Source organism: Schistocerca piceifrons, chromosome 5 (genome assembly GCF_021461385.2).
Source record: "Schistocerca piceifrons isolate TAMUIC-IGC-003096 chromosome 5, iqSchPice1.1, whole genome shotgun sequence".
Taxonomy (NCBI): domain Eukaryota; kingdom Metazoa; phylum Arthropoda; class Insecta; order Orthoptera; family Acrididae; genus Schistocerca; species Schistocerca piceifrons.
In genome coordinates, this window is record NC_060142.1 from 76,519,280 (window position 1) to 76,532,225 (window position 12,946).

The following is a 12,946-nucleotide window of genomic DNA, read 5'->3' on the forward strand; positions in this document are numbered from 1 at the left end:
ATGGGGTCTGGACCCCTTCACCATCCTCCTTCCTCCCATGCCTCCTCCTCTGATCCCTTCCCTCCACTCCCTCACTGTTCCCTCTGTCTCTGCAGCCCCCACTAGGGTGGTGGCCCAGAGGCCCACCCTGCCTGGATCTCCGCCCCTCCTACCGTTTTCAAATCCCTTCAAATCCTCGAATGCCATCCTCTTCGCCTCGCCTGTTGCATCCGTCTCCCCTCCCCCACGCGGATCCTGTATGACCTTATTCCGTTCCCCCACCTCCTCCTTTTCCTCGAACGGTGACGGATCCTCTACACCTCCCATAAACTTGATCCCCCTCACCTGCTTGTCTCTCACATCCTCTCCCACCACTGTACGCTGCTGCGCCTGTATTTCCACGTCCCACCTGCTCTCCACTCTCCTTACCCTCTCCCAAGGTAGTTTCTGTCAGCTCCCCCTCCCTGATGATGCCCTCCTCCCCTCCATCTACCCCTCCTGTCAACTTTGATCCTCCCACTTCCTGTGTTTTTTCCTCAGGGCACCCTCTCTCCCTTCCCTCCCTCCTCCCTTCCTCCCCCCCTCCTCCCCCAGGCTTCCCCTACCCTCCATACCTTCATTCCTCCCCCCATCTCCTCTGCCATTGGCGTCTCTGCTCTCCCCTCTCCCTCCTCCCTCCCCCACCATCTTCTTCCCCTCTTGGCAGGTCCCTGGACTTGCACACGTTAAGTGGACATTCGCGCGCCAGAGATCGTCCACCGTTTTAGTGTGTGTGCCGTCGTGTTTGTGCCTCAGTGTTTTCGCCGCCCACGCTCCATCGTTCACGTGTCGTCTCCATCATCAGTGTCTTCGCGTGTGAATGGCTTCGTGTTTTTTCGTTACTGTGTCTACTGTTTTTTGTCCCCCACTATGTTCTGTATATTCTGTGTCTCCATTGTTTTTCTTTTGTAATACCTGTGGCTGAAGAGCAGTGTACTGTGCTGCTGCCAAGCCCACCTTATGTAAGGTGTGAAGTAACAATAAAGGAAGAAAAAAATAATCACCTTTTATGCAGGATGGTGCTCCACCCCATATTGCTTGCACACATCATTTGGTGACGACTGCATGCTGAGTTGCCACGTCCGTCATACGTTGAAGAACCAGAGAAACTGGTACACCTGCCTAACATCATGTAGGGCCTAGGGTAACACGCAGAAGCGCCGAAACACGACGTGGCATGGACTCTACTACTGTCTGAAGTAGTGCTGGAGGGAACTGACACCATGAATTCTGCAGGGCTGTCCATAAACGAGCGTGTGCACATCTCTTCTGAACAGCACGTTGCAAGGCATCCCAGATATGCTGAATAATGGTCATGTCTGGTGAGTCTGGTAGCCAGCGGAATTGTTTAAACACTGTGTAGAAATTCTGGGCATGTTGGGTGTTGCATTGTCCTGCTGGAATTCCCCAACTCCGTCGTATTGCACAATGGACATTAATGGAGCAGGTGATCAGACAGGATGCTTACGTACAGAAGTGTGTCTAGACATATCACTCCATTTGCACATGACCCACACCATTACATATTCTTCACTAGCTTGAACAGTCACCTGCTCAGTGCAGGGTCCATGGATTCATAAGCTTATTTCCATACCTGTACACGTCCATCCGCTCGATACGATTTGAAACGAGACTCGTCCACCTAGGTAACATGTTTCCAGTCATCAACAGTCAAGTGTTGATGTTCACGGGCCCAGACGAGGCATAAAGCTTTGTGTCATGCAGTGATCAAGGGTACACGAGTGAGCCTTCTGCTCTGAAAACCCATATCGATGATATTTCGTTGAATGGTTTGCACTCTGACACGTTTTGATGGCCCAGCATTGAAATCTGCAGCAAGTTGTGGAAGGGTTGCACTTCTGTCACGCTGAACGATTCTCTTCAATCATCGTTGGTCCTGTTCTTGCAACACCTTTTTCCGGCCGCAGCAATGTGGAGATTTAATGTTTTACCGCATTCCTGATATTCACGGTATACTCGTGAAATGGTCGTATGGGAAAATCCCCACTCCATCGCTACCTCAGAGATACTGTATCCAATCGCTCGTGCGCCGACTATTACACGACTTTCAAACTCAATTAAATCTTGATAATCTGCCATTGTAGCAGCAGTAACCGACCTAACACTGCGCCAGACACTTGTTGTCTTAGATAGTCGTCTCATACAGAAACGCCGTATTCTGCCCATTTACATATCTCTGTACTTCAATTTGCATGCCTATACGAGTTTCTTTGGCGCTTCAGTGTACGAGTATATCTGACCTACCAGGTCTCCAGACCTCAATCCGTGTGGTTATTGGTTGTGGTGTTACCTGAAATTGCAAGGCTACAGCGATCGTCCGACCTCATAGAGAATGCTAAAAGACAACTCCGATGGAAATTTCTCACCATACTTACTGATATGTTGTACAATGCTGTTCATAAGTCCTTCCACTACAGGTATCGTATGACGTCTCTGTTAAAAATTAATTGTTATTCTAATTATTGCTTTTGTATCATATGAACCACCACCTGTTGGTCATTTTGTGCACTTTTGTTTGGTTTCAATAAAACTCTCCGCATTTCAAGGATGTATCAATTGTTACTGCTCTACCTAAATTATACTGTGAAGTACTTAATTTTCAAATGTCGACGGACTTCTGGGTCACCTGGAAAACGAAAATCTTTGGAGGAAATGGAAATATTCATCTATGGCGAAAAGTGGAAAAACGAGATCCTGATCGAAATTACAGATTTCAAGAACTAGCAGTTCTTCACCAACTTCAGTTCAGTACTGTCAAAATAGAAAATACGTAACGATTAAGAATACATACGAATCTGTGTCCCAATAGCAATATCTTTGCAGTTCTTTAAAATTTATTTCGTATTTTCGTTGTTAACGTTAAATTTTCACATTTTCTTTCATTGTAATATTTCTCGTCGACCAACATCAGAGATGCAAGTTGTGCAGAAGACATTCCAACTCACAGATAACATCAAGATCAACGCATCAATAGTTAAATCGAAACAAGCTTTGTTTTGACCGCCAACTTATTTCTAGTGAACAGCAGACGTGATTGTAATGACGAGTTTTAAGTGTTCTTTGCAAACAGTGGGTAACGTGATTCAATAGTCACAACACATGAAGAAAGTGAGTGATTATTTTTGAAAAAAATTGTTTGAACAGCTGCTTTGAAAACGATCATATTAGGCCACCCCTCTCTTTCTTCGCAGGACGGCCGCAGTTCTTGCAAAAACTGTAAAGAAATCTATGTGTTATTCTGTCAAATGTTTCTTGCATTGCCATTGTAGCCTGAAAGTGAGGTTTCTACCTCGAAATATGTTGCTTCGTGAAATGATTTAAATAAGTCAATAAAAACCTGTTACTAGTGAGAGTGCGAGGAAAATCTTTTCATATTTTCAGATCACGTCAGCATGGCCAGTGTGAGATCAATTCGATAATTTTTTGTGTCCAATAATTAACTGCAAGTCGTGTATTGTCTTGCAATAAGCAATGCAACGTTTTTGGTTGTTTTTCCCGCTTAACCGGTGAGTTTTGGGACGTAAATAGTTATATAGGGTATTCAGCAATACCTCTTCTTCTATCCTCTGAAGCAATGGTCGTGACATGTCCAATCTAACCAAAGAACAGTTTCTGTTTTTGCTAGGAAAAGCTTGGCGAGTGAACTATTTTTGTCGGCTTTGGTTCATTTTGGGAATCACAAGCCGTAGCCGACTACGCCCAAAGATCGGATAGCAGCTTGTACGAATATATTCAAAATTCTCCTACTTACACGATGTCATACACGGAGTACGCGAATCCAAGGTCGACTTTTTTGAGCATTTGTTTATATCAGTTCACACGAGCCTGTTTCAGGGCTTCGGCTAAGCGGAATCCAACGGAAAGATCTTTTTCGCGGCTAATTGTAAATGTGAAATCGTTTATAGCGCAGTCTCCAATATTTGACCGCCAGTCATATGCCGATCGCCTACAACCAGTAACCCCCAACAAACACTGAGTCAGTAAAGAATACAATTCCCGTGTAATTATTTTATAAATGAGTTATCGTGTTAAATACTTGACTTATTAGTTGAAGACGCAAAACCGTAATTGTATTGATTTTATTAATTTCGGATTATTTACTCGTAGACTAATGAAAAAGCCAAAATAAATATACCGTGAGTTTATAGAATGAAATTCTCACTCTACAGCGGAGTGTGCGCTGATATGAAACTTCCTGGCAGATTAAAACTGTGTGCCGGACCGAGACTCGAACTCGGGACCATTGACTTTCGCGAGCAAGTGCTCTTGCCCGCGAAAGGCAAAGGTCGCGAGTTCGAGTCTCGGTCCGGCACACAGTTTTAATCTGCCAGGAAGTTTCATACCGTGAGTTATTTGCGCTCCGTTTTTTGACACAGCTGAATGTTTGTCGTGTTGTATCTCCTGAACTATGTGTCGTGCAATAGACTTAATTTGAAAGAAGTGATAAATTAAAAGAACTTACCTGGCGCTGAGGTTTTCCTGCATGAACACCAAAGATGAAGTTAAAGATATACTATTTTTCCTTTCCCTGTCATTATTGTGGGGGCGTGTCAGTGAGGGATTGTTTCGAAATGGTTTGAAATTATGTTTTAAGTCTGTTGGTAGCAGCTGAGTTCTCTCATTCTCGAATACTGGGTATTATGCGCGCCGTGAATTACTCAGCCATAAGACATACACAGTTTCCACCTTTAACAGCTGACTTATTGTGTTAAGCTTTTAATATCACATTATACCTGTTATTGAAAGATTATGACAGTATACCAAATTTTTAAATTCGCTCAATTGTATGACATTCTGAAAATCAAAGTTTCATTTCCCCTGGAAGCCGTTCGATATGCTGTTTGCTAATACAAATCATGTGGCGCAAAGTACCGATGGTTTTTGGAACTACAACCGGCCGACCTCTACGAAATCCATCGCTGATGGAAGCACAGCCACGACCTAGTTCTGAAACTCAAACAGTTTTTTTGAAGGTGCTTGATTGCCAAAAGATATGAAGTGATTCGAGCAGTTGTTGCTGATTACTACCTTTACGAAAATCGTAAAACGTCATCCGACAGAAATGATCTGTTTCTTTAATCTCTCACTGTAAACAAACCACTCGGCCTGATTCAGAGGAGCCATTGTTTTCACAATAACAAATGACGTTTTTTTCAAAGCAATAGCAATGTAACACCCAACCTAAAACGAGCATCTCCTACTCGAACAGTAGATACATTCTCTTCGGAGGTATTCTCGCAGAATTTTTCAAAAATATCAAGTATAACCACATTTTATTTAATTCTTTACAAAATTATCACACAGTTACAACATTACAAGCATCGTAATTATATAAAACGTACAAAATGATTAGGTAAAAATTTTAACTAACAAGGGGAGACCACGACGTTTGAAACGCGGATTTACTTCAAACTTCGTGCACTTGTAATACTCAATTAGGACAACAAAATGTGTATGTAGTAGCGCGTACTTCTCAAGTGTTATTGAGAAAATCAGAAGATAATTTCGGTCGTCAAATATATATACTTGTGCGTGGCAGTTTTTACTGGGAAGCGGAGGCAGCCGACTGCCGGCACGGTAGCTCAGAGTGTTCGGTCGGAGAGCTGGTTGGTCTCTGTAATAAAAACTGAGTGAAAGGATCAACAACGAACTGCAACAGATGTCATGTGATGTCCGCTACTACCAAATACAAAAAAAATAAAAAAAAATGAAGTGGGTAGCGTTCAAGCCCCATAATCGCTGGGTTGCTGGATCGAGTCCCGTTCGTCAGTTTTTTTTATTTCTAACACAGTCATTTTCTTTACTATTTATATTACAGTTGATATAATGGGGAAAATACGTGTAATCGGATGAACTTTTATTAAATTTACAATGTTATTTGACAGTCTACAAATTTTTACTATCACAAATAATATAATATTCATAACTATCGACTAGTAATCACCCAAACGCATGAAGTGATACTGAAAATGTATGCTTGTCCGTGTCTCCAAAATTGTTCGTATTTGATCGTAAAAGAACGAGAAACTGCTTCTCGTGGAGACGCTATTAAAATACACTCGATACTGCATGATCAATTATCAGCGCCGATATTTGAGGAAATGCTGCGTTATGCATGGTTTGCTTCCAAATTATCGGCTGAAAGAGAGGTTTTCGAAAGTGTTAACGAGGTTTGTTTTTCCACGGAAAACCTCAAAAGACCTTGCGTATGCGGAAACAGCATTTTTTAACGCAGCTGGTGCCGTTTAACGTTATGTTTTCCATGTTTTTACGAAAAATACCATCCTGCCATTGTACTCGTAATGTCGAAAGCGACGATTAATCGTACATCTTTCGAAAGCCGTCTGTGCCGGTCAAAACTTGTAAGTAAGAAGTAGTTTCGGGCTCCTTCCAGGTATAAGAGATTTCTCAAATCACGGACAAGCATACACTTTCAGTATCACTTTATGCGCTTGGTCCTTTACTAGTCGATAGTTATGAATATTATATTATTTGTGATAGAAAAATTTGTAAACTGCCAAATAACATTGTAAATTTAATAAAAGTTCATCCGATTACACGTGTTTTCCTATTATATCAATTGTAATATAAACAGTTGAGAAAATTACTATGTTAAAAACAAAAAAACAAAAAACAAATAAAACTGACGAACGGGACTCGATCCACCGACGCAGCGATTACGGGGCTTGAATGCTACCCACTCGGCTGCCACCGCTTCCTGGTAAAAACGGCCACGCACAGGTATATATCGAAATTATCTTGCGATTTTCTCAATAACGCTTGAGAAGTACGCGCTACTGCTTACACATTTGTTGTCCTAATGGAGTACTACGAGTGTACGAAGTTTGAAGTAAATTCGCGTTCCGAACGTCGTGGCCCCCCTTGTAAGTATTAACTACATTTCAATACACAAAATTTAACATTCTTAACATATATCACGAGCTGAATTTCTCACTCACAGAAGAACATGCTGAATACGAAAAGAAGGAAATAAATCTGCGAATCTTCTTTCGACAGCCACACAGTAGCTACGCTATCTTCCGCACCGAGTAACCTCGGGGACGTGCCAGCAAACCGCCCCCAACTGCGGTACGCTCACTGGCGGACTTCACAGGCCAGCGAGACACATCGGCATTTCGAGTTGTGCCTCGAATGTTTCAATTCGTTTTGAACTCATAAGCTCAAGAGTAATGTCTAATTTATTAATGAGAACATCTACTTTCTACAGCTTCCTCTAGAAGGCCACGAAGAATTGGCAAGAAATGCGACGAGGCAACCTTCGCAGGCAGCAGTAGTTTTCAAAAACGATAATAACGATTGTATTCTAATTGAGTCAGCTATTACTTCGTATTCGAACTGAACTGACGAATTATACCTACATCAGGTTAGAACTACTGATTTTACCTACACCAGGTTAGAACTTGTGATCTTACTGCTCAGTATACTGAAAGTGAGTTAATACAATGAGGTGCTGTGCTTGTGTTTTTCAAGAACAATATGTCAGTTGTTTATCTTCATACTACCGTCATATTTTAATGAAGGTTATGTGAAATAATGCGTGAAAGTTTGTTTGTAAAAGTTAGGTTTTACTTAAAGAGATACAAAGTTTTATATCAGATATCGTAATCGGCCCTTACGAGTTAAGGCTATTGTTTATTTTTTGGAAATTCAACTTTTAATTCGTTTGTTTGACGAGAGACTCCACAAAGGGTCAGAATTTAAACGTTATACTGTGAGAGACTAATTTAGGGTCCCAGTAATGTATTTTATTTCCAGAACGAATTTTCACTCTGCTGCGGAATGTGTGCTCATTTGAAACTACCTGGTAGAATAAAACTCTGTACCGGACTGGTACTCGAACTTGGAACCTTTGCTTTCCGCGGGATAGTGCTCTACTGACTTTAAAAAAAAGTATGGGACGGTTGTGATTAAATTGCATCTACTGATAGAGGTCCAGTGTGGGCTGTAATTATCGTACAGAACCGAAACTTGATAGGTCTTGTAATGTGTTAATCCGAAACCAATTTACGAAGGAAAAAATTAGTTCCGATTCTCACCACGCGGTGCAAATTTGTTGCTGTGAATGCGTGAAAGATTTAAACAAATGTTTCCATGTGTAATGGATTAGGAACAGGATGTGAGCAGAAAAGATCAAACATCCGGCAGCACAGTCATTGCCCATAGCGCACGCGCGGATGGCTTTTCTGCGGCTCCCAGCAGGGGGCACCAGGAGCTCCGCTTTCCTCCAACTACGAGCGTCTTCCCGCGCACGCGTATTGCCTGCTCCCGGCATGATAAATTCCTACGCCGCGCGATTATCATCAGTCGTGCCTTGCATCAGTGACAGCAGCAGCTACCACCACCTGATGATATCGAGCAGTTGCACCGAAGAAATGTTGTGCGATTTACACAATACTATACGGCGGCAAACCCGAGAAGCGTATTTGCAACAGATCCGTCGGGAAAGCATGCAAAGTAACAATAGTACGTTCCTGCGTAGGTGTGCAAGAAATTGACGTCAGCACTACAGAGTGAAAATTCATTCTGCAAACAATACCTATCGAGTGGCCAAGCCATTTCTTCGCACGACTGCTAGTCCCAAAGGGTACGGTTGAGGACAACTTTTATGAAGTTTGAAAAGGTCGGAGAAAATGTCCTGGTGGAAGTAAAACTATGAGAGTAGATAGTAGGGCGTTCTCAGATAGCTGAGTTAGCAGAGCACTTGCCCTTTAAAGGCAATGGTCCCAGCTTTGAGTATTGGTCTGGCACACAGTTTTAATTACCAGGTAGTTTTAACATATTTTGTGTTGCTAAAAATAGTTTTTATACCGCGTTCTTAGTCAGGCCTCTTAAGGGGGGTAGGACGACAAACGGGCCGACTTGGAGCAGGAGAGGTACCACAGGACATTTTCATTTCCACTGTCTATACTTTTACAAATAAATTCATAAAACTTTATCAGCATGACCAGGAAGGATTCAGAATTCACACTCATAGCAGTGGAAGTTAGAAAACATAAGGAAGTAATTTTCTTTACATGTGAAATTTCATCATTTTTTTCACTTACTAATGGCAGCATTTGTTGCTATAGGTACACTTTTCTTCATAAGTAAGAGAGATGGTTCGATGAATTTTGCACAGCATACAAACCATACTTAAAGGAGTATGAAACTCTAGAATTTTCCAAATCTATTAAAAACTGTCGTAAAAATTGAGGTAATTAACTACAAAATTTGTGTTTTTTCTAAATATGAAGTTTAAAATACAACAGATCATTCGTTTTTTCATAAATTAAATAAATTCTAGAGTTTCATACACCTGTAAGTGTGGTATGTATGCTGCGCAAAATTCATCGACGAATCTCTTTAACTTATGAAGAAAACTGTACCTATAGCAACAAATGCAGCCATTAGTAAGTGAAAAAAATGATGAAATTTCACACGTAAAAAAAAAATTATTTTGTTATGTTTTCGAACTTCCATTGCAATGAGTGTGAATCCTGAATCCTTCTTGGTGATGCTGACAAAGTTCTATGGATTTATTTGTAAAAGTATAGACACTGGAAATTAAAACGTCCTGTGATGCCTCTCCTGCTCCAGGTCGGCCCATTTGACGTCCTACCCCCCCCCCCCCTTTCCTTAAAAGCAGTGGTTCACCAAAGCATAATTACGCAGACAGATCTAAATTTTATTCAGAACATTTGTGCTTGGGACGGAGGCTACCTATTCCTTTGAGACGTATGGAGCAGTTTGACTCTTCCAATCAAATGGCAAAGCATTTCATGCAACATTTTTGTAGTGGGCTATGCAACGAGTGTTCGCGTAGCAGTGGCGTAGATTGCCAGTACGTGTGCAGGTACACTGGATAGCGGATACTGAAGGGCGGCAGCTGCCAGCTTCGGCTGGGAGACGCGCTGAGTTGGCCTGGACGCGCAGTCAGGCGGCCGTGACGCAGGTGGCGGGCTGGCTGGGGCGCCGCGGCGCTGCAGTGCGTCGGCCGAGGCGTCGCAGCAGCGCGCGGCCCAGGCCAAGGCTGGGCGCCTCCAGCAGCAGGTAGAGCGCCGCCGACACCAGCGCCGACGCCGCCAGGTCCCCCACCAGGCCGTGCACCTGCAGGCACCGCCCAGTCAGGGAGAGCGCACTAAAGACATCGAAGAGCCAAAGAAACTGGTACAACTGCCTAATATCGTGTAGGGCCCCCGCAAGGACGCAGAAGTGCCGCAACACGACGTGCCAGGGACTCGACTAATGTCTGAACTAGTGCTGGAGGGCACTGACACCATGCATCCTTCAGGGGTGTTCATAGATCAGTAAGAATACGAGAGGGTGGAGATCTCTTCGGAACAGCACGTTGCAAGGCGTCCGAGATATGCTCAATAATGTTCATGTCTGGAGAGTCTGGTGGCCAGCGTAAGTGTTTAAAATCAGAAGAGTGTTCCTGGATCCACTCTGCAGCAATTTTGGACGTGTGGGGTGTCGCATTGTCCTGTTGCAATTGTCCAAGTCCGTCGGTATGCGCAATGGACATGAATGGATGCAGGTGATGAGACAGGATGCTTACATATCTGTCACCCGTCAGAGTCGTATCTAAACATATCGGGGGCCCTACATCACTCCAACTGCACACTCCTCACGCCATTACAGAACCTCCACCAATTTTAACAGTCCCTTGCAGGAATGCAGGGTCCATGGATTCATGAGGTTGTCTCCATACCAATACACGTCCATCCGCTCGATACAATTTGAGACGAGAATCGACCGACCGGGCAACGTGTTTCCAGTCATCAACAGTCCAATGTCGGTGTTGATGGGCCCAGGCGAGGCGTAAAGCTTTGTGTAATTCAGTGATCGAGGGTAGACGAGTGGGTCTTCTACTCTGAAAGCCCATATCTATGATGTTTCGTTGAATGGTTTGCGCCAGCCGCTGTTGCCAAGCGGTTCTAGACTCTTCAGTCCGGAACCGCGCTGCTGCTACGGTCGAAATGTTGGAATCCTGTCTCGGACATGGATGTGTGTGATGTCCTTAGGTTAGGTTTAAGTAGTTCTAAGTCTAGGGGACCTCAGATGTTAAGTCCCATAGAGTTTAGAGCCATTTGAACCATTTGAATGGTTTGCACTCTGACACATTTTGATGGCCCATCACTGAAATCTGCAGCAATTTGTGGAAGGTTTGCACTTCCGTCACGTCGAACGATTCTCTTCAGTCGCCGTTGGCCCCGTTCTTGTAGGATCTTTTCCCGGCCTCAGCAAAGTTTGATGTTTTACCGGATTCCTGATATTCACAGTACACTCATGAAATGATCGTATGGGAAAATTACCACTTCACAGCTACCTTGGAGATGTTGCGTCCATTCGCTCGTGTGCCGACTATAATACCACGTTCAAACTCACTTACGTCTTGATAACCTTGCCATTGTAGAAGCATTAGCCGATCTAACAACTGCGCCAGACACTTGTTGTCTTATACAGTCGTTGCCGTCAGCAGCGCCGTATTGTGCCTGTTTACATATCTCTGTATTTGAATATGCATGCCTATACCAGTTTCTTTGGCGCTTCAGTGTAACTCTGCCCATCCCTGTTCAGATGTCACGGTAAGGGCGGGGACAACAGTAGTGGTGGGGGCTCCGCTGCGAACAGCCACCGCACAGCACGTGAGAAGCAGCTGAAGGCTACTCACACAGGTATGCGGAGCATACACAGGTTCACCGAAGATATGGAAACAAATGAGAATTGCATGCTTCAGCATAAATGCAAATGGTGGCCAAGTCTTCAGGTTTTGCTGTTGCACTGGACCAAGAATAGCGCCCAGGCGAAGTTCTCAATATGTTGCAAGCATTAGTCGTGTTCAGACCAGTGTTCTGTTTAGCTGTGACTGCGGTATGTCTGAGCTAAGTGAATTCGAACGTGGGCCAACTGTTGGTACTCCTATGGGGGCTTCCATACCAAAGGTGGTCGAAGTGCCGGCCGGTGTGGCTCAGAGGTCCCAGGCGCTTCAGCCTGGAACGGCGCGACCGCTACGGTCGCAGGTTCTAATCCTACCTCGGGCATGGATGTGTGTCATGTCCTTAGGTTAGTAAGGTTTAAGTAGTTCTAAGTCTAGGGGACTGATGACCTCAGATGTTAAGTCCCATAGTGCTCAGAGCCAGAGTAGCCGAAGTGGTCGCTATTTCGAGAGGCACCCTATCAGAGACTTATGCTGCATGCAGGGAAAACGGAAAAACATCATCCGTTAAGTTACATCACTGAAGAAAGTGTGTGATGAGAGATCGTGACAGAGGGTGATTGAAAAAGACTGTGACGAAAAATAAGAGGACGAAAGTTGCAGTAGTCACTTGTGAACTGAATGTTGTTCTTGCGAATCAAATCAGCTCCAAAGTAACTCAATGGGAGGTCCATAGCATGGGAATTGGAGGACAGGCTGGAGTTCCAAAGCACTCAATGATGCAAATGCTGTAAAAGGAAAACGTGACGCCTAAGCCAAAAAACCTGGACTAAGGAGCTACTGGAGAGAGTCATTTGGTCAGATAAGTCTTGTTTCACACTGTCTCCAGCTTTTGGTTGAGTTTATGTCCCAGGAATGAAATATGGCGGGGGCGCACTGATGATTTCGCCGGCCATGTCGTGGTATTCCGTGGGCGGCATGCTTGCTTTGCATGTTTGCAATACTGTAGAGGGTTACGTGGCCATTTTCGCTGATCAGGTGCATCCCATGGTACAACGTTTGTGCGCCATTTGTGGTGCTGTGTTCCAAGAGGACAAGGCCCCTGTTCACGCACCTCACATCATCCCGGACTGGTTTTGCGGGCACGAGCGTGAACTCTTGCATCTTCCCTGGTCAACCTCAATTTTACTGAGCCCTAGTTGTCTACTTTGGATGGAAGTGTGTGTGATCGCTGTCCACCTCCATCAT

General features: G+C 44.0%; 1 protein-coding gene across 1 annotated transcript in view; it reads right to left on the reverse strand.

Moving 5' to 3' along the window:
- Positions 1-9,972: 9,972 nt before the first annotated feature.
- LOC124798746 (O-acyltransferase like protein-like) overlaps positions 9,973-12,946 on the reverse strand; it is a 188,073-nt gene continuing 185,099 nt past the window's right edge. Inside the window, exon 10 of the mRNA XM_047262274.1 lies at positions 9,973-10,146. Coding sequence (XP_047118230.1) covers positions 9,973-10,146 — 174 coding nt within the window. The remainder of the gene's footprint in view (positions 10,147-12,946) is intronic.